The sequence below is a fragment of the Rhea pennata genome, chromosome 1 (assembly GCF_028389875.1).
Source record: "Rhea pennata isolate bPtePen1 chromosome 1, bPtePen1.pri, whole genome shotgun sequence".
NCBI classification, from domain to species: Eukaryota; Metazoa; Chordata; class Aves; order Rheiformes; family Rheidae; genus Rhea; species Rhea pennata.
This window is the reverse complement of record NC_084663.1, coordinates 3,539,595-3,561,805: the sequence shown is the minus strand read 5'-3', so window position 1 is coordinate 3,561,805 and position 22,211 is coordinate 3,539,595. Positions and strand designations below refer to the sequence as shown.

The following is a 22,211-nucleotide window of genomic DNA, read 5'->3' as shown; positions in this document are numbered from 1 at the left end:
TTACTGTCTTTTGTATCCCTTCCTTCCATTTAGCCCTATGGAATGTCCAACATGGTATATCCAAACATTTCTGCACATCACCAGGCTTAAACATGTCCTAGGGTTTCCTTTTTAGCTTTGGATTTAGGAAACCTTCAGTCAAATCTTAGAAGCCCTGAGGACTTTTCTGTGACTACAGCAAATCCCTGTATGTCTGTTCTTTAGTTTCTTCATCAGTGAAAGGGAGATGACAAGAAGGGAAGGAACTTTTTCAGAGGAGCTCAGGAAGTCTTACAACATCAGATGTGAGGGGCTTAGAGTGAACCTTAAAAAAAAATAAGACAGATAGACCCAAGACATCTAAACCTCTGGAGAATAGTCATCTGTTATTGATTATCTCCCTAGTATTTGGGACTGATTATGTTCCCCAGTGTGCCAGTGGGGGAAAGGGAGACCTTCACAGAGCTATTCCTGTAACCCATAAATGTCCTGTCCTCAGCCAGGCAAAAATCCAGGCTAGCTTTCCCTACAGAAGGACCAACTCAGATCCATAAGTTGTTTTGGACAGCAGAGGCACAGTATAAATCCATGCTGGCTCCAATGAATGCTTTGGTGTTGTTCCTCTAAGTGTTTGCAGCCAAAATCTTCAAAATCAAAGCAAAAATCCTTCTTGAATGAGTAACAGTGGGTTTGCTGCATCTGGATACCATCAAAGCCACCCAGAGGTTCTTGCTTAGGGCTGCAGGTTGATTTCTAGCTTTCCTAGCTCTCTAGGATGAAGCTCATCTTGCTTCCTCTGAAGCCTGAGTCTTGCAAAGGGAAGGGTTTGCATTGTTCAAGTTGGATTCCAGGATGCTGCCAGCGACTTCACCTGAAAGCAGTGCCCTGTTACACTGAAACAGAATAAGTGACAGTCCCTTCCCTAGCTAAATGTGGTTGATCTTTAGCCTGGTTTCCATGGGGATTTTTCTATTCTTGTAGCCACATCCCACTTAGATGGTGGGAATGGAAGCATAGTGAATAATAGTAGTGCTTGTCATCCCACCTCTTCTCTTGCTTGTAGACAGACAAAAAGATGATGTAGCCCCAGTTCACTAAGACGTTAATGCTTTTTTCTGTATTTCTTTTGTCTACAGTGATCATTGCTGTGTCTCTGTCTAGAGACTGCCTCTGTCTGAATAAGCCTTTTTGCTCTGTATTTCCCTCGGTCAGGGTCACCTCACTACTGTCCTCCTTTGGTCACTGTATGGTCCTTAAATCCAGCACTCCCCATGTTTCTCATGGTCTGAGCTCCTCACACAGTGATACCACCCAGGCAGGCATTCTCTCCTGAACTCTCTGGTGTAACACTCCCAGTTTGGGTACAAACTCAGTATCACAACGAGGAAAAGAGCTGAAAGTCCCACTGTGCTGTTGATGCCTGCTCTGGCAACTTTGATCCCTTTGAGGCTGGACATCATGTGGGAATTAATCCTGGACACAGATGAAGTAGGAAAATCTTATCAGCCAGAACTGCCCCCGCTCCTTGCCAAAACTCCACAGACTAAAACTGCAGAAGGATTTTGGAAAATCCCCCTCCACCACAGGAAGGCAGAGTAAGCATCAGGTTGAATCTATCTGGTCCAAATAACAGTCTGACAGTCTGGGAGCCTAGTGCCAATACGTGAATCACAAAGCTGTTGCTATGGGTTATTCCCACAGGGCTCTGTTGCAGCTGGTTAGTGCAGGGTCTCCTTTTTAGAGGGGAAAAAAAAAAGAAAGAAGACATATCTAACTTCTCCTTGTGCTTTCAAGTTTGTCACAGTGGAAGTGGCTTCTTTGTTCATTTGCTCTTCTTCCAAACGCCACATTGCATTTCCGACAAAGAGCACTGGGGTAAAGAAAGAGCTGGATGAAGGGGAAATAGGAAAGATGGGATGCTCAGGAAAGGACAGGGATGAAAGGCCAGGGAATATAAAAAGACAGAGAAAGGGGAAAAGAAAGAAGAAAATGAAAGGAAAGGAGAGTTGGAAGGAGGCAATGCAATCAGAGGAGGAGCACAGAGAGGAACTGCAGGAATGATAACGGGGAGGTTGCCAGCCAGGCTGTCAGGGAGTTACGTCAGGGAGTTAACTGACACTGAAGCAAAACCCAGTCTCTGCACCTGGCTTTTCTGCCTTGTGTACCAAGAAGTACTCCTCTTCTTGCTGGTGCTCCATGGTAGGCTGCACTTCAGATGAAAACTCTCCCAGAAGGCACAATAGACCTCTCCCCTGCCTGAGCCATCCACTATAAACACCACAGAACCCCTCAAAGACAGATCTGAATGGTGGCAGAGGCCATCCATTCCCTGTCAGTGATGACAGGGGAAATCTGAAGCCAGTAGACTCCCTCTGGTTTTACCTAGGGTCTTGGTTTGAATTAGGAAAGCTGGTTCAGACTGTGGAGAGGAGGAGCTGAAGGTAATCCAAAAAGGTAGAAGACATAGCATTTCACAATGCAGGGAAAGCATATTAGTTACAGAGGAGTAGAAGAAACATTATAATTTAAGGTTTCCCATGCAACGCTGGATTTTAGACCTTAGATCTGTCTATGAAGCCCTATCTTAGACTTACACTTTTTATGAAACTATTTCTATTGCCCTGGTCAGCTTTACCTCCTGATTTTAACTAGCTTCCAAAGCCAGTGCTTAGGGAGAGAGGCAGGAGATCCCACAACTGCAGCTGAAGAAGACTCTCTATTCATATATAGTTATGTCAGAAACAAGAAATATGGTAGGGCAATCCATGTCCCAGGTAGGAGAAGGTAGATGTTCCCCATACACACACCAGAGTATAAAACAGCCTCTCCTATGTGATATACTTATATAGGTCCTACATGATACAATTGGAGGCATTCAGTTCAAAAGGTAATACTGGTATAAATGATGTATTAATGACATTTTGGTGTGCAGAGAGCCCCAAATGAGAAGTATGAGGCTCTTTCTGCCCTTGCTACCCTTTCTGGAAGATTCACATTAAAATCTAAAGATGGTGCAATAGCATAGCATTTAATCGCTGGTTGCTTTAGTGGTTAGAGAAGAAATGGAGCAAGATTGTCGGTCACATTTGCTGAAAGTGAAGGAAATGCAGAGAGGATTTCGGGAAGGAAGAGTAGTGTCCTTTAAGGGAAGGAATCTTATGTCGGGAAGTCTTAAATGATACTAGAAAGTGCTAAATCAGTAACGGAGAGCAAATTCAGTGTTCATTCAATCCTACTTGTCTTATTCACTTACTCTGCAAACTGCTTTGTACCAGCCCTACAGGTTTGTGGTAACTCTGTACTGCCCAGATTTCATACCCTGGTGCACAAACGAAAACGCAACAGATGATTGGCTCGTGCAGCAAAAGGAGACTATCATGCCTGTACTAGACAGTGGGGCAAAAACTGCCTTGCCCCAGACAGCTGGAATTGCTTACCTCCGGAGCAGCAGTTTAGGGTGATTCTTGCTCTCCAGATTTTTGTCAATGAGGTCAGCCAAGAGCTGCTTGAGGACATCAGTAGCATATTCGAGCTTGCTCTGCAGCACAGTCATGATGAGAGAGGCCACATTGCCGCGGTCCCGCATGGAAAAGCTGCGCTGAGACTCCAATGTGCGGATGAAAGACAGCAGGAAAACCTTGTTGTTGATGAGCTGGGCAAAGAGCTTCAGACCTTTCTCCACCCTCTCCTGACGATAGCCAGGGACCTGCACAAGAAGAAAAGAATATCAAACCATCCCCTCACTGCCTGTTGTCATGCCACAACTAAATAGATCATAATTCCCCTTTTCTACCTCTCTACCCTCAACCTTCCAGCTCTTCCAAGTCAGCCCATGCAACCATAGACTTCAACATGGAGCAGAAGTCAGTTCTGAAACAGCGAAAAGGCAAAGCTGCCACAAATAGCAAAGAAAATTTCCAAAAAAGTAGTCTTGAATCTAGCAGGCAGGTGAGTCCTTCCTTCTACTTCACAGGAAGAAAGAAAAGGGCCCACACGGCATCGGATGAGTAGGAAGCTAGAGAAACCTCTTAACCATGGCCGGGCAGTTATTTTCCAAAACTGAATTTACCTCTCTGAACAGCACATCCAGAAGAGAGTGCTAGTAACGGATGTGGCATCATGCCACACTAATTTTACTGCAGTCTGACTGAGTTCTCACTCTATCTCCTCCAATACCCCTTTCTTCTCTGCAAGAAACCTATTTACAGAAATAAACAAGTCCAAGTCAATGCTGAAAATACTGGACTACCTGGGGCTCTTATCAGTCTGATCTATCCAGCTCTCTTGACCTCTCCATTCCAGCAAGTTTCCACACATCTTCTGCCCTTCAGTATCTGTCTGAAGGCAGGGAAAGCGTAATGCAGGGACTATGGGCGCAGATTTGGGTTTCTGCCTTAAGGAGCTGGGGGAGGTAGTAAGAAGATGAGGAGGGAAAGAAGGCTTGAGAGTCAAGTTCTGATCTGAGGAGGGAAAGAGATATAGTGAGGCAGTGGCTGAGGAGATGAGCATGGAGTTGGGTCTAAGTCTGAAGAAGATAGATGAAGGTGTGAGAGGACACGGAGCTGGGACCTGTTTTGGACAGAAGGATGTGCAGTACTCCCCTGTGCTTGGGAAATTTGTTTGGACATAGAAGTTGATGAGTTTCTGATACATTCCTCAGTAGTGAAAGACTGGTGAACTAGTTTTTGTATCAGACCTCAGCCTTGAACCTTGGAGTCCTCATCATCTACAGAGGCGTCTACCCTGCCCTGTCCTAGCTCTGGACAAAAACAGAGACATACTCTGTTCTTTTATCTGCTGCACAAATGCAGCCCTCATTGGAGAACATCGAACTCATTCCTCAATATTGCTGGATCTGTCTCAGACCTTCAAAAAACTTCTTTGGAAGTTGGAGAGCTGCACCACGGAGCACACATGCCATGTATGCATCAATTACCACCCAGCTTTGGCACTTCAATCCAACACAAGTTTGTGTGTTTAAATATCCAAGTAATGCAAGGCTGCAATGGGGGTCATTACCTTTTTATTCCAGAAATTAGAGCTCTTAACTCTTTTTTATACAGCAAATAAAATTACTTTTTAAAAAACTACAGATAACCAACAAAAAATACTACCACCCATCCTACTAATAATTATTTTTAGCTCAGTTGCTTGAACATTTAATATTGTCCACCACCAGATTATTATGGTGAACTAAAAAAAAATGGAAAAGGAAAAAGAAGATATTTTGTACAGCATCTTGAAGCAGTTAATTAGCAAATGAGCTAAAATAAATAAGATTTGCTCACTGCAGACTCTGTGCTGGGGCATTTTCCCAATAAATTGCTTCAGTGGGGATTCCCAGGCAAGCAACTCTTGGCATTGTTTTGTTGTTGTTGTTGTTATTTGTTTGTTTTAACTCCTTCTAGGTGCTACAGAGCTGAGAACAGAACGAGAACTGCCTTTCCTGCTTTGTCAGTAGTCAAAGATATTGAAATTAGAAGAACTGCTATAGCTTTTTAGAGTACTGAGAGGTGAGGGAGGGATGGAAAGATGTATGAAAAAAAAAAGGAGAAGAGATCAAAAGTGACAGATTGAAATATTAGCTCCTAAGGGATGGATGGTTTTTTTAAGGTTCAGTAGCCCTGATAAAAACTTTGCGTGTTATTTCTCTCTGCCTGTATCTGCATATTCTGTGGTCGTCTGTCTGTGGTTAGCAAATATAGCGATTGAAATGGGCCCTGGGTGTGATGAAAGTGCTTTTGTGTGTGTATGAGTTAGAGAGAGAGAGAGAGAGAGAGAGAGAGAGAAATTCATCACCCCTCATCTCTTGTGTTAAATCTGTGAAGCTGCCGAGCTACTCTTCTTGAGTGAAAGCAGCCCAAGATCATTCCACTGGTACCTCAAAAGTGAGGCCCTACAATAGTTACTGCGTAACACAACCTCCTGTCCATCCCCACAAGACCTCACCACTTCTCTTTACTTGCGCACGGGCAGAGGGTGGCTGGCCTCATCAATATTGCTGCCAGATAGTTTTTTTTAATAGTCCCCCCTATATAATTTGATGAAGTTTGGCCCTCCTGTAGAGAAGGAACAAAGAATAGCAGGCATCTCTAATTACACAGCCAGCCAAGCATGGTATTGCCTCTGCCAGCTCCTGTTCTTCAGCTCTGCCAGCTAACCCCAGTCTTGGCCTCGGGCAGTTCCTCACTAGCTCATGCCAAAGCCTCTCTGAAGAGCAGAGTTTGCCAAAGACTTTGCAGAGAGTTCAGCCAAGGACCTCCCTGGTCTTGGCCATGGTATTATCCCTAGCTACTCCAGCCCAGGTATCCCTAGAGCAGAGTCTGTCCATCCTGCCAAGCCCTGAGTCAATTTTGAAGCACAGACAAGCCTTCAGTGGGAACTTACTTGAGGCTTGTCAAACTCATTGTCAGCAGTAAGCTAATGCAGGCAGTGTACAGACCTCTTCAGTGGTGGGCAATTCTCTCTGTCCTCCCATTGCTGGCTCCAGAGACTTGAAGTGGAAGAGGCACATTGATCAGTGTGTGGTCAGATGGATGCGGTGGGTTTCTGACCTCTCTGCAAACCACAGAGCCCTGCAGCTACGGAGTATCGCAAATGCAAACCTCCTTTGGTGATTATCCATCATTTTGATAGGTGTTGCCAGGAAGAAGGGTCTCTGGGTAGTGTCAGCATTAGCAAAGCTGTAGTGACACAGACAGCTCTGCAACTCTTCTATGAGTCCTATTCTCAGGCCCCTGTTCAGCTGTAACTAATAAATTCAGCTTCATAAGCAAACCCCAAGAGAGTGGAGACACAGGAGGCACTTAAAATGGTGGAACCAGCACACACAGATCTATGGGACTCTTCTAAACTTCTCCCCTTCTCATTCAAATGTTTTATGAGGTGCTGTTTTGTCTGGGATAAGACACAGCATCGTAAGCCACCATATTCCTACATCTGACACAACATCTCTTGCATTCAGAGCAAAAAATTCAGGGAGGAGTGAGATGACCCAGCAGCTGGAGATGTTAATTTCATACCTCCAAATCCCTCAGGACAGGGTGGTCTTCAATGCCAGGGAAAAGCACCCTCATGGTGTAAGTTCGATAATCGAGGAAAGGGATCCCAGCTCCATCTAGATCACTTGTCAGCTCGTGAATATCCGTCTGCAGCTCTGCAAAAGCTGACACAAAAATGACCCATTCACATAGCAAGGAAAATCCAGATCTCGCTCGCCATGATGAGAAAGGCTCTCAGGCCCATATGCGTCCTGGGAAAACTGAGATTGGGATACAAGTGGAGAAGCAACATATGGAGAGGCAGGTAGAAAAGAGCAGTCTCGCCTTTCCCATTACACAGCCTTTCTCCAGCGCCAAGAGCCAAGGCTTCCCCTGGACTTAGAAAACACAGTTAGGACTGGATTGAGCAAAGATGGTTACTCAGGGAAAATGGGCAAAGTCAGACCTAAATCTAGGCTTGACCCAGACCCAAAGGGTTCAACAGGGTACTCTGGTGACCATTTGGCTCCAAGCTTTGTGGCTGGATTCCTCTTTCCAATAGACACTGACTCGTCTTGCATATGAAATGTTCTAAGTTTTCATATTCAAAGGTAGTGGATCAGACTAACCCTAAGGCAAATATGTGTGACATTTCAGGGCAGGAGAACTTCTATCTGACCTCTCACTATTAAGGTTCTCTTTACAAATAAAATAAATAATACAAATAAAAAGCTTTTATGAGGCTTTCCTTCCTCATCCTACCTTCTTTGCACTCCAATGCAACCCTGGACTCCAGGTTGTCCATCTGCATCTGCAGACGCTTGAGGGTCAGGTCGCTTTCTCGGGACTTGCGTTTGTATGCAATCAGCACAGCCACGATGAAGATGATGAGCAGGCCACCAGCCACAGCAATGCTGACGATAGCTGGTAAGCTGAGAAGGCTGTCTGGAGAGATGTAGACCATCCCTGGGGAGAACTCCATTCCTCCTACTCGAGCCTAGTGGAAAGGCAGGAAACAGATTGCATTTAACTAGTGCATTAAAACTCCAACAAGCAGAAACACAGAGGAACACCACCACCACCCCCAAATTACAGCTGTTGTGCAAGACAAACTTATACAATAGCATATGAATGGTGACATCTCCTTGTCTCCCAAGCTAAACAGAGCACGAATACTTCAATGAAGAATGGCTGAAAATACCCAAAATGCTAGGTAGAATCAGCTTTTGTAGTAGAGAAACCAGGAACCAGATCAACAAAAGGCTTTCAGTGAGACAAATCTTACCAGTCCCAGTGACCTGGGTTTTCTATTCCTTCCTTCAAGTGTCTACGTTGTTCTACACCACCCTGATCCTACTTGATTCCTGCACACACAGGGGCCACATGGCTCTTGGGCAAGGCCTGATGGGTCCTAACCTCACTAAACCTCATTAAGAAAGAGGGGACGTCAAAAAAGGGCAGTTGACCCAGCAGCACTCAGGGCAGGGGAATTCAGAAATCATAGAGTCACAATCTGCTTTTGAAAATTAAAGTTGAGAAAACTGTATCTAGAAGCCACAAGGATAGAAAAAAACAACAACAAAACCCACTATAGCCTGGTCCACGCCCTTTACAATTCCTCTTTTAACCACATGCTTTGGTTTATCCCATTGGTAAGGTGACTTCGGATGGTCACGAGCTGGGTAGAGAGCAGAAGACAGCTGTCTCTCTGTGAACTCCCAGAGGTTCCCATGGCTGCTGCCAGTACCTAGGACAAGTTGCTGTGTGAAGACTGGGCTCTCAATAGTCAAAAAGAAACCTACAGGCAGTGCTGCTGCAGACAGAACAAAATGCTGTGCTTTGGCAAGTCTGCTGGAAACCCATTTGTACAACATGAGTACTGCTCCAAACAGCAATACCACTGGGTGATGCTTGTTCAAGGCTATCACAACCCTGTTCAAGACTGTCTATAAGCTAGACCTGGGTAGGTCTTTATTAGAGCAAGCTAATTTGCCCTGACCAAATATAAATGCTTGCCTTAGGATAGGATGAACTGTGTCCTGAACTCTTATCGCTGTATTCGATCACCTCTCCATTTGCTATACAAAATGTCCAGAGTAACTTTTTCAGATGCACATTCTTACATTAAACACCCACACTCGGTCAGATGTGCTATATGTCTTCATTGCAGACCTTTTCCACCCTAGATACTCATGGATCTTCTTCATTCTTGTTTCTTCTTCAAAAAAGATCTTGCCTTTGAATTTTAATGGATCTTTATTGGCATTTGCCTAGGGTTTTTTTTGTTTGTTTTCTTTTTATTTTCTGTCTTTCAAGTATTTAACTCTGTCATTGTAAAAAAGATAGCTGAACTAGAGCAAGAATATAGTGACATGAACTAGAGCAAGAATATAGTGACATCAACATGTGTTGCTGTCACTAACTGTTCCTTCCCTTAAAATAAATTCAGTGTTGCAATGGTTAATTCAGTCCCACAATCCCCTCTCTCAGATCTAGGCCACATCACTTTGCAAGGAAGGGTTTGTTAAGCAATTTGCTCAAGGTCACACAGTAAATCAGTGGCAGAAGCAGGCAGAGGACCTGGGAGAGCTACCTGTCAATTATCCTGACATCAGAGTGACATTCATGGGAAACATAGGGAGACATTTTGTACCAACTCGAGTAACAGAAATGATTTGGCGTGCTGGAAGAGGCATTTCCCATCCCATCTGTCCTCCTGGTGAATTCCAGATGCAAAGCCCATCCTTGAACATTGACTTCCACGGCAGGTAACTTTCTGTGTTTGGTTCTCAGCCCAGACACTGTCAAAGAGTTGCTTCAGTGTCAGCTATTTAAATACAAATCTGTAACTTGCTCCTAACACTGATGCTCATTAGTAGGCTTCAGCACAATCATCTTCCAAGTTTCTAACAGCTTGTTTGACCAACTTCTACAAAAAAATAGGTTTTTTTTTTGTTTTTCCTATGACTTCACTTGACCCGTCCCAAGCTTCAGGAACGGGAGAGTCTTTGCAGCTGATAGCGCCTGGCTCTGTGTTCACCCTCCCCTGATCTCCAGGGACTGATTACTGCTCACCTGACTTCGGGTTTTCTCTCTATAACATTGGCTTTGTCAATCTCTGTCTAACCATATGTTTAATTACATGCATGAAAATGATATGCAACATATATTGCCATGTTCAAAAGCTTTGGAATTCACAGAGAAAAAATCTCTCACTTCATTACTGCTTCTCTTGGAATGTCTTAATATGCTTTACAATGAAACAAGAGCCACAGTATATTTGCATAGCTGAGAAGGATTATTATCTCTATTTTCCAGACGACAGACTTTGGCACAGAAAAGTTAAGCAGTCAACACAAGGTCTCTCAATGTATCATCAGTAGTCACAAACAGGACCCAGGATGGTCTCCATGAGCTCTCTATTTTCAGAGCATTTCCAGAAAACTCTCTTTTTCAAAGAACCCCTGCAGTGTGCCTCCACCAACTCTAAAAGTTTCGCTACATTGAAATAAGTAAATATAGAGCAGATACAGATTTGAGAGGGCTATAGAGAGTGGAAGGAAGCTGATGACAGGCATTGAGGAACATTGATCATCCATATGTGTGATGTCAGTTATTATCCTCTGTTTTGTTTCCGCCCATAGCTCTGTACAACTCAGATGACTTTGCTGATGTGCTGTTTATCAAGCAACAGCACTGAGGCATGCAAATTACTGAGAATAAAGAAAAGGAGAAGTGCATAAATCAATAGAGAGAGGAGAAGCTCCCTCCAATGTAATCACTATGGTCATTTTTCATACATCCCAGGTAGGATATGCAACATAATATTAAGTTATACAGATGTCAAACTATCAGACTTCAATCACACTAGAGTCCATATCCTGCATGCATGTTCTACTACATAAAAGCAAATTTTAACCCCCTGCATGTTGGTAATTGCTGGAGACAGGGCTGAATTTAACATAGTGTGTCATTTAGGGAATATATTATGTATATGAATTCACATGAACATACAGTCTGTATGAAGAAAGAAGAAAAGCAAGCTTTCCTGAAGGAGTTTTATTATGAGAAGTCACTGTCCATAAGAATCTCTAAGTTACTCTTCCAGGACTAATGGGGATTTTACATCAAGAAGGGACCACAAAGTCTGTGGGATCTGTGGAAGACAAATGGTGATGCAAACTCCCAGGAGATCTCTTCCAGCTCCTCAGCATTGACATGCCCTTCCCATCTGCCCAAGTCAGACAGACTGAGGTTTGAGCATCACTTACCATCACCTTGTGCCGTCCGATGAGGTTTGGGGACTCACAAAGGAGCTGCACATCTGATACGGTCACCACACAGGGCTTCTCACCAACTAGGACGGTGTAGTTCAGCTTGGCATTCCCTCCTGCCACTGGTGGGATCAAGTTCTTGCCCTGAATAGGAAGGAATATCATCCCCCAACCCCCCAAAAAATCAGGTCAGCAAAGAGTTTGCCTTTCACCTCTGTTTTGTTCCTGTGACACAAGTGTTAACATTGCACATGGCATTCCTGGTTCACCCTTCACTAACTTAGCAAGGAATTGCCAACCTAGAAAAGTAATACAGAGGACAATATGGGTGGGTAGAGACCATTATCGGTCAAAACACCCTACCTTGTTTGTCTCTCTCTGACAATAATGGGGAAATATTGCAGATAAGTCCTGCACAAACAGGCCATCACAGGACATATTCAGATAAGTAAAATGTGTATTCCTTTCCAAATGTGCAAAAAGGTATTCTTGTGCACAAAATAATCTCTTTGCATATTCACCACATACAAGTACTAATATGATAATATTCAATCATAAAATTCCTTCTTTTTATTGCTGCCCAGTTTACAGAAGTGAAAAAAGGCTGGTGTGGAATTTTCTCAGGGTGAGAGAAAAGTGTCTAAAACCCCAGAAGAGATAGACAAAGGTATGTTATTGTCAGTCCTGCTGCAGTGGTGGAAAATGTTCTTCCCGGGTGAACAGCAGCAAATCTAGCTCGCACACAAGCAGTTACAAAAGGAGTTTATATTTGCTTTAATTATGGATAAGGATGCACTGCATTATTGGTAGGTTCTTGGCAGTGTGGTGTTACCAGATGGTGACTCTCATAAGGCCCTGCTGGAGGCAGTGAGATGATGGGTAGAATGTTGTGAGTGGAAGAAAACTCTGGGACCTGTTCAGGACACCACTGCAATTAGTGGGGTCCTGGCAGACATGGCAGAACAAAAGGCAGGACATGTTTGATCTTGCCCTTGGTCCCCAACTCACCTTCAGTATAATGGGACTTCCTGGCTTCAGCTCCAGTATCCCTGAGGGGTTGAAAACCTCAAAGACTGGATTTGGATAGTAGGTGAAGTTGGTTTTGTTGAGGATCAGCAAGGACTGCACATTGTCTAGAATGAAGCCAAACTCCTCTGGACGCTCAGCTAGCTCAGATTGGTGATTGGGATCAACAGCCAGTGCTGGAGCTTGGCAGGTCATCTCTGTGGAGTTCTGCACCTCACAGTTCTGGAAGGAGAAACCCAACACAAGGAGTTACCAGTATCAGCATCTTCCCTTAACTCCTTTTCTTTCAGGAAATAGGAAGTTCTTTTTTCTGTGCAGCAGAAGTAAATCAGAGCTTCATTACCACTCCACAATTAGCTCGCATATTCTGAGGATCACACAAAAACTGCAAGTGAAAACTCAGTTTTGTCCAAGATCCCCTTTGCCTGAAATGTAACCCACAAAACTGAGCTAGTAAAGATACTGGAGAGTAGTTTCCAGGAAATCTTGCAGTTCAATGCCTGCCCTATCACAGACCTACATTTTGCATAGTACAGGTAAGAGGTTGTGAAGGGTATTTTATCCCCTAACTCCCACTCCCATTTAAAAGAATTAGCACTATGCATCCTGGCCTCACCTGAAACCACTCAGCTCTATGGGGAAACAATATCCTTGTCCCAGCTGTGTTTGATGTGAGAATTTTCTCCATATGTCACTGGTACCTCCAGTGTTGAGAGGACAATCAGCATCACGGTTAGTACAATTCAAGTGCTAATATTGCTTTCAGCTCAAGTCAGTAGAAAGGGAAGTAACTTGGACCAAGTCATGTTCATGTTGTAAACTATGTCCAATGTCCTTTGCTGCAATAGCTTTCACCATATAAGAGCACCAGCAAAGCACGAGTTCACTCAGTTACTCATCTACTAGGTTAGGATATGACTGGGTGCAAAGTCATCAAACTTCACCAGTACAAACCCATTTAGCCATAGAGAGCAGCTCATGTCTGCTTTATGTCCGGGAGCTGGGGTCTGTGTATTTCCCCATGTAAAATGGGTGGACAGTTCTCCGTGTGAGATTAGAATAGGCTTCATGGCACAACTGTTTGAGACCATGTGTCAGGCAAGAGCTGGAGTCTGCGAGAAGAATAAGATGATCTTGTGCAGACTTCTAATCCTACAAAGAAGCTAGAAAAGAGTTTTGCAGTGCTGTACTTGGAAATAAAACATGTTCCGAATACATACGTATGTACATACGTATGTACATACATACATAGCAAGCTGCCCCAGCATTGTTCCAGAGTTCATGAAGGACTGGAGGATTTCTAGTCAGGATTGACACTGCGATTGCTTGCTCTACTCCCGCGGTCCGGTCTCAAATGTTTGGCATCTCACAGGCCAAACCATGAAAGACCTAAACACCAGCCTCAAAGATATTTCCTGAAATTGGTGGGGTATGAAAGGTGATCAAAGTTGTATTGGACTTGGCTTTTTGGAAGACAGATAGTTCATGGCAAAACTGGGACAGGTATAGAGATACCTAAATCTAGATCTCTTAATCTGCAAACTACAGGTTATAAATAAATCTACTCCATATTCCTTTATTCTCTTTCTGGACCTACCATAGATTCACCATTGTTCATATGATAATGGGCTATTTAGATAATGTCTGTCTGTGAAGTGCTTTGAAATCCTTTGGTGAACAGTGCTAGAGAAGACTAGGGATTAATTTTGCAAGTTGCAGAGGAGCTGATGGTCTTTCACTGATGGGGCAAAAAATACAGAGCAAAAACAAGAAAATTATGTCTTTTTCTTCGTGCAGGTCCTTGCCACATGCCAGCAACACTGTTAGTATCAGAATCTTCTTGCTTAAAAAAGGGCGATGCAGAAATTAGCCTACACTTCCTGAGACCCTTTCCAATAACACACGTCTCTAATCAGGAACTAAGGGGCTTCTGGCAGCCTCCATCTGCCATCCCTTTCTGTAGTCCTCAGCTGGCATTGTAATAAGCTAGGTAGTTCTTCCTTCATCAGCCCTCAAAGCTTTTTTGCTGAGCTGAACTGGAGCAGTGCTGCTTGGGCCAGCTCAGAAACTTTCTGCACTTAGAAATCTTCCAGTAGAGGTAGGTCTGATACAACCAGGACTCACTGCTGCAGAGTGCAACTGCAGGAATCAGCTGAAACATGTGCAAGAAAGGATATGCAGGAACCTGCATCTTCACTACTCTCTGCTTTTCTGAAACACAAGCCAAGAGGAACGAACCATATTGGTGTCCTAGAGTGTAATTAAAGAGAGCAGTACATAGAAAGAGCATCCTAAGAGGCAGGAGCTTTGAGCAGTAGCTTCTACTCCTTCTCTCTGGTCCACTTAATGCAGACTAGATCTGCATTAAGCCTGGTTGTAATGACAAAGACTGTTGATTAAGGAAAGTCCAGAACACACAACTTTGTCACAGACTTTCTTTCCCCCACCCCCTAACAAATTAGTCTCTATGTATTTTTTTACTTCTAGGAGCCTGTCCTCCATGGGATGCTCTTTCACTTTTGCTCCTAAGAAAGAGGTTTCCATACACAGCCAACATCCTTTCATCCTCAAACCTACTGTGGGTCCAGGATGTGCAGCATGCTCCTGAGTCTCCTAAACTCACTTATTGCTCCATGTGGAGCTGTTCAGCAGCTATAGATGCTCTTCATTCTGTCTTTGGTCCACTGCTCTTTCATAGGGAGAGAGTGAGGTAATCTTTCTGAAAGCAAGCTGTACTCTCTTTCCTAGACAAAATAGAGGATTTCAACCTCTAGAGCTGTCAGCAACCCCTCTCACCTTGGGCACATTCTTCATCATGATCCTAGGAATACTCACGTTGATGTGTTCTTTCCCTCCGTGCTTCGCTCGGATCTGAGGGTTTTGGATCAGGTCTAGGTGAGTTCCCCACACTGCAATAGGTGTGTTGCCACTGGAGAAGAGGAATGGAAGAACATGAACCCAGCTAACAAATACCAGGACTTAGTGCACCAGCAATGAGTGATCTATAAAACATTACTATAGACAGGCAGTTCTAGGCATGATCCTTGGTCACACAGACAGGGACTCCTACACTTCTGCTCTTGTGATATACTTCTTATCACTTACAAATTACAGAAAAAAAAACACACTGAGTCATTTTTAGGTATAAATTCCTATGCAGTCTGCTGTAATTTCTACTGAATATCTTGGATATGAGATACTGTTCATTGTATGGATGGGATAGGTAACTCTTTTGAAAGGGAAAACTCTTCTGTCATTTCTAATCTGTGGGAAATTGCTGAAATATCCGTGTTCTGCCTTTCCTCCGACTTAGATTTTCTTTCCTCAAAGTTAAATACGAGGGTCTGACTAGAACTCAAAGCTCCCCAGGAAGGGGAAAAAAATCCTTCATGGAAAGAGGAAAATAAGGGAAACCTGATTTTTTGCTAAAATTGTCACATCAGGCAGCATCTGGGTATTCTTCTTTGTTTGGACTCAAGCAATCACAGGTTTTGGTAATGAGAAGAGCCAGAAATCTAAGAGAAGTTCCAATAGACCATTGACTATATCCCTTATATTATCTAACCAAGTGAGCCCTCAAAACCCTCAGAGATCCTCTCCTGAAGGTACAGAATATCTCAGCTGGAGTCTCTAGTCCCTTCTGGCATATTCAGCCTGCTATAGAAAGCATCATTCTAAGTGGGGAAATGTTATCTCAGTGAATCCACTTCAGTGCTGCTAGTTGGAGAGAGCTGGGGAAAACAGTCCTACAGCACCTAGAAGAAACAGAGTCATAGTCTTCAGCCTTGCTATGAACAATACATTTGCTTGGTTTCCTTTTGGTGATTCAGGCAGATAAAGCTTTGCAACACGTCTTAGTTCCGAGATTCAACAAAATAGAGATTTCTAGTCACTGTGTTCCTTTGTTTGGACAAAGCCTAATTTCCTGAGTGAGCTGATTCATATACACCACAACGCTGCATTTAGTAGACCCTCTTGCTTTTATAAAATCCATCTCAGCCCAGCCTAAGAAGCGGAGATGTAGACAGAGCCCTTCTCACTCACTGCAATCAGTTTCACCTAAAGGAAACGGCTTTCAGAAACACCCTTCTTTCCTTTCACTTGCCTCTTCCAGTTGCAATCAGTGCTGCTGCTTGTGGGACTCCAGGGCACAGAAGAGGGGGGAAAAGGAAATGGGTATAGAAACATTTCCAGGCCTCCCTAGGAGCTGACAGGGGGGTTGTCTCAGTGTGCAATTCAAGAGAGCAGTATATAAAAAGAGCAGGAGCTTTGAGCAGGAGCTTCCACTCCTTCTCCCTAGTCTAATGTAGAACAAGGTTCACCACTGGCAGGTTTGGCTATCCTAAATTGGAATAGTATTTCCCTACCAGGGAAAATCCCCCTCCCTCTGTAGTACTCAGCTTCCTGTGGCTGGGGTGATGTGCTGCAAGGGCTGGCTGAAGGGGGAAACACAAAAGGGGGAGATTATCTGAGCAAGCAAAGGCCTCAGCTGTCAGGGCTCATACAGCCAGGTCAAGGTGAGAGAAAACTCATCAATGGACAGTACTGTCTCTGCTGTAGAGCTGAAAGTTTCCCAGGGTGAGGAGTGTTCTCACTGGTTTCAACACCTGGCTGTGTAACTCTCCTTGCAAACTATTCAGTCTGCAATTTATTTCTTGGAGCTCTTCGCAGAGAACGGGAGGGAAAGCCATGCAGAAATCATTTGATTTATGTGAGATTGGGTAAAGAAAGCCCAGTATCCCTTTCCTGCCTCGAGGTAAAACTCTACATACATCCAACGTAAAACATGTACATTATAAATGAGACTGGAGAAAAACACTGGAGAATAATACACTGTAAGTAAAAAGCTTGTGTTGGCCAACAGCTCTCCCCCAATTCTGACCTTTGTTTTCCACATCTCTCATGCATCTTCCATTATTAATCAGCTGGGACAGGTAGGATACGTATACAAATACACATCTCTCTACAGTGCAGCTATCAAGTTCCAGTGGGCTGGCTGCAACTAGTTGGGGCTATGCTTCAGCCCCTCTGACTACAACCACCCTGATGAATTGAACAAGTCCAGGGCACCAGCTCAGACACTGGCTGGTGGTCATCCACATTACTAAAACATTAACAGTGCCCTGGCTTGCTTTCGACTGCCTTAGTTATCACCCTCCCAGACAATGTCTGGTTGCGGTTGGAGGAATAGTATGGGCCAGTGACCACTCCCAGTAAGCAGAATGGCTGTGGCTATGTTGCTTTTGAAGGATGAAAGCTCACTTGGCAGTATGGATGAGAGCAGTATGTACTAGCTAGTTTCAGGACCAAAGAATAGCCTTGGACTATTTATTTACTAGTTTAGATATAGTCTCTATTACCAAAAAGACTGGAAATTTGAAGTCATCTGAGGAGTAGGGTGCAGGAGGGGGTGCATGAGGAGGGTTCCACTATTGCAATAAAAAGTCCTTGTCACCTTCCCAAGTCAAGGAGATACTTCTTATAACAAATCCCAGCACAGCAAGGACCTAATCATAGCCAGGCAAAAGAAAACCCCAAATCTTTCTCAGCAGCTAATGGTAGAGCCAAGAGCTCCACCAACAAGCACAGTAAATCACATATTTCTACTGGTGCTCCTGAGATATTTCTTTAAGAGATTCCTTATGGTCTTTCATTCAGCCAACACCTATGCTGTCTGATCCATGGTTATGACCACATTTGACCTTGAGTTTTGCAGATTTTTGAATTCTTACTCTCTGAATTCATCAGCTGTGATGGGAAATTTCCATCAGGAAATTTTATGTAGTAAATGTATGTCTTCCATTTGCACAAAGTCCACTTGGGTGGCTGAGCTTTCTTGAACCCTCAAGGGATCTTCTGAGGTCACATACCCATAACACCAAGAGTGTTCCCCCTTCCTGCCTTATAGCAGAAATGCCCTCTCCCAAAATCCATCTTCACATTAACTATTCTCGACATTACCCAGGGAGAGTTTACTTTCCAGAAACCAAAAAAGTGTATAAACTAAGCTTTTCTTTTTCCATTATCCTTCTTCTTCTGGATTTTTGGCTGTAGGCATTAATTATTATGAATCTCTGCTGATTCAAGTTAGAAACTCATATTTTTACTCAACTGAGCATTTTACATATTCCAGAAGTACCAAATGTGTGTATATATATGGATATACACATATGTGAGTGTGTACATGTGTGTGTGTGTGTGTGTGTGTGTGTATTTAAATATTTAAATCCTGTAATTAATCACCACTGCACAGATAGTTTTAAACTCAGTGTGTTAAAAATATTGTATTTGGTTTGGAAACTGAGCTTGTAGGTTCCGACCACAGTTTTTCAGTATGGCTACAGCACTGGCATAGAGAAGGGCCTTCTATCTTCAAAAAAAATAAGCCAAGACAATTGTGTTTGCTGAACTCACTACATAGTCCACCCTGTCTTGCCAGCAGATCCAATTGCCACTTGCCTCCCTGTGCAAACTGATAGCTGTTGACCTCCTTGGCTGTGGGTCCCAGCCACTGCTTGGCCCCATCGGATCAGAGCAGGGAAGGACGTGGCAATCTAGTGAAATGCATTCTCGAGCATCGGTAGTAGCCTGTGTGCCGGGGTCATGGTTCCCTTTCCCAGGTTATGTCTGCACGATGGCAGCATCCCACTTCCTCCCTTCTCACTCGTGCCCTGGTGTTTGCCGTCATGCTGGCCTTCCCATATCCTGCTGCTGTCTCTTCGCAACAGACCAGGATCCTGACACTGTCTACTTGTTTCCAAGCTCCTGCACTGTTTATTTTTCTTTTTTTTTTCCCTGTATCTCTGACTCTTTTGCTTGGCCATAAATCACAGCATGGTCTGCTCAGGGAAACTCCCCTTGACTGCAGGAGTGAGCAGCAGCCCCAGCGCTGTGTGGGACTCTCCCAACAACTCCTTGGCCAATAGCTTGCAGCGAGACCTCTCTACTTGAGAAGCAGCATCAGGACCTCACTACATTTATCTCCGTTCCTGAGAAACAGAGGATGACAGAGACAACGAGTGGCAGAGAATGCGATAACACACAGCCCTGACGATTGCTTCTGGTCCTTCTTACTTCTCACATCTCCAGCCTGCCTCTCCCCGCTCTCACTCACAGCTTAGACAGCGAGTTACTGGAACAACTCACCTACGGGAAACAGCAGTAATACAGGTGCCAAGACTAGGAACATTCTTAATTTAACTCCTCATTGCCCAGAAAGTAAGTTCTGAGCATGAATTTCCCTCTACAGATTCAGATAATTGCTAGACATAACTCAAATCAAACCCAGATCAAATGTATTAACAGAGCCTTATAAAATTCTAGTTACCTGTCAGCCTAGTGTGACTCTTTTTTTTGGGGGGGGGGGGGGCTGTGTGATTAAATTAGCAGTAATCTTTCATTTATTGTCTCAGAAAATGGTGCCTGAGAAGGTTTTAAGCCAGACTGGATATATTTATTCACTAATTTTGCAAAGCTGGTTTAGTAGCAATCATCTGTCCCTCAAAACAGCTTAGCCCCACAGCCAGGAGTGATGAAAAGTACACTGGATTTGCTGCAATGAATCATACTGCATAACAAGTACAGTAAGGATGAGCCTCCTTAGTTTACTTTGTGATCCATGTAACTTGACTAAGTTTTTTTGTTTGATTCACAGTATTTCACTTTGCTGCACATTCATCCAGCTCTATCTGAAGGCCTTACTCTTGTCTCAATTACTATCTACAGCATGGAGATAAACAGGTTAACAGTTATGCTGCATAAAACGGTCCCAGACACCTTGAATCACAGTGGTAATCCTGGATATAGCTTCTTATCTCTCTGCATCCTTCTCCAAGATTATGACCTGACCTCTTGAAGTGATTCAAAAGTGCAAAAGAAAGGGCAGGAAAGCAGAGACGACGTGAGTATATCTGGCTGAAATTTAACACCTGCTGCTGCTCAAGTGAATGCTGTTTGATTTCAGAGACACCTAAGTGAGTAGGGGATGTAGGCTGCACCTGAATGATGAGACAGATAGAGTCCCAGTCATCCACGCCAGCAGCGATGCATCCTGCATGTAAACTGGCACCCACTAAACAAGCATCTGGTCTTAACTTCCCTTATGATAGGAGGGGTGATGGGAGATTCAAGGCAGTAAGCAATGAGACATTAAATCTCTACTCCCAGGCTGGATGAAGCTCTGCCAAGGTACCTCAAGCATCTTTTTCAATGCTGCTCACTCTTGAAGCCATGGACTGTGACCATTAGTGACCTCTCGTGGTCTGTGAGGAGAGCTATGGTCCTAGGAGGGCAAGGACAAGCCCCAGCACTTTTACTCCAAGACAGGTCTGAGACAAAAATGTTGGTCTAGTTGTCACAAGGAATGGCCCACAACCCTAGGATGATGCTGCAGGGGAGGCAGGCTGAAGCGACCACTGCAGTCACAGGAGCTGGTTCCCCCGCTGATTTCACCAGCAGTAATCACCAAGCCTTGCAGGGCCAGAAGCTGGTCCTGTTTCGTAGCTGTTAGTTAGACATGAAGAGAATCACAGCTCACTCCCAGCCAGCCTCCACTTCATCAGCTCCACCACCGCTGCTAGTGTCTCCATCTTTCTGGCTGGCAGCTCCAGCAGAGACAGCAAGGCTCTGAAGAACATCTCCTCTCACCTACTAGCCAGGCCTGAACCCACGCAGAGGAAGGCCCCCATGCTGCAACTTTCCTGCGGATAACAGGGGAATTCACTCTCCAGTGCTGTCAGTCTCGCACCTTTTAACCGCTAGACTCACTTTAATAAGGAAAGGAGTAAAGCAATTTCTTATTTCACTGATAAACTGAACTCTGACTGAAAATAAACCCCCCAAATGGAAAATCCGAGTGCTAAAGCTTCAAGCCAATGTGTAAAGATACAATCCGACTAAATCGGTAAATTCCCCCACAGTAATTAAAGCCACTAATTGATTTGTGAAAACATCTTCTGGAAGGGAGCTGAACCAGGGGGATTTACTAGCCCTGCTCCTAATCCCCAGATACTCCAATCAATCCAGTTTGACAGGAGGGCAGAGAACTGTAATGGCTGAAAGAGAGAGACTAAGATTTCTTATTTTGTATCTTTTCAAGAAAATACCGCTGTATTTAATGACCAATTTCAGTCTTCAGACAGCCATTTCTGTAGGGTTTTGAGGGCATTTGGGTAGTGCTTTGATGCCTTCCACATCCAGGACAAACACTCCTCTCAGACACCTTCGTGGGAACCCTCCAAACTCACCAAAGCGTCATCAATGGAGCAAAGAGAAAAAGGGGAGGAGGGGGGGGAAGTCCTTTGATGGGGCAGAGACCAGGGCTCCCTTTGTGTTTCTATCTCAGAAGATGATCCTGGGGCTTCCAGGCATTACAGACAAACAAGTGATACCTAACGCAAAGCCACATGAAGATAGTGGGAAAAGTGGGAATTGCTGTTTCCAAACCCAAGGGAGATTTACTTCCCTAAGTAGGGTTGTGACACCTATACTTGGGTCAAAGAGACCAGTGGGCCAATATTGCTGCCACAGGAGGCTGCGGATACAGCTCTACGGGGCCAGAAACAGTCATGACCAGAAACATGAGGAGTTGCAGCTTTTGAGGGTACAACTACTTGATTTACCTGCCCAATGAATGGCAACAGCACACAGACAAGGAGCAACCTGGTGCTGAAGATAAACCCTGGAATGCTGTAAAGAGACAGAAAGCTTCAACATCATGTTAGAGACTACTCCACCTGCCCTTGTAATTGCAGCAGTCAACACACTGTGCCCAAGACAGGCTTCAAGTGAGCATTTGCAGCTGAATTTTACCGTAATTAAGTCAGGAAACTGTGCTACACTAGTGAAACTAAGGTGCAGGTTCATTTAGCCTTGGACTAGAAAGAGTTCCTTTGGAGAAAAGGCCTATCTCCTGATCATCTTTCACCAGACTTTGTGGAAATTTTGTCCCAAG

General features: G+C 44.1%; 1 protein-coding gene across 1 annotated transcript in view; it reads right to left on the bottom strand.

The window, feature by feature from the left end:
• PLXNA4 (plexin A4) overlaps positions 1-22,211 on the bottom strand; it is a 466,810-nt gene that overhangs the window by 51,066 nt on the left and 393,533 nt on the right. The window contains exons 17-22 of the mRNA XM_062580398.1: positions 15,095-15,188; positions 12,242-12,481; positions 11,231-11,377; positions 7,722-7,956; positions 7,002-7,144; positions 3,417-3,685 (exon numbers count right to left, since the gene is read on the bottom strand). Coding sequence (XP_062436382.1) covers positions 3,417-3,685; positions 7,002-7,144; positions 7,722-7,956; positions 11,231-11,377; positions 12,242-12,481; positions 15,095-15,188 — 1,128 coding nt within the window. The remainder of the gene's footprint in view (positions 1-3,416; positions 3,686-7,001; positions 7,145-7,721; positions 7,957-11,230; positions 11,378-12,241; positions 12,482-15,094; positions 15,189-22,211) is intronic.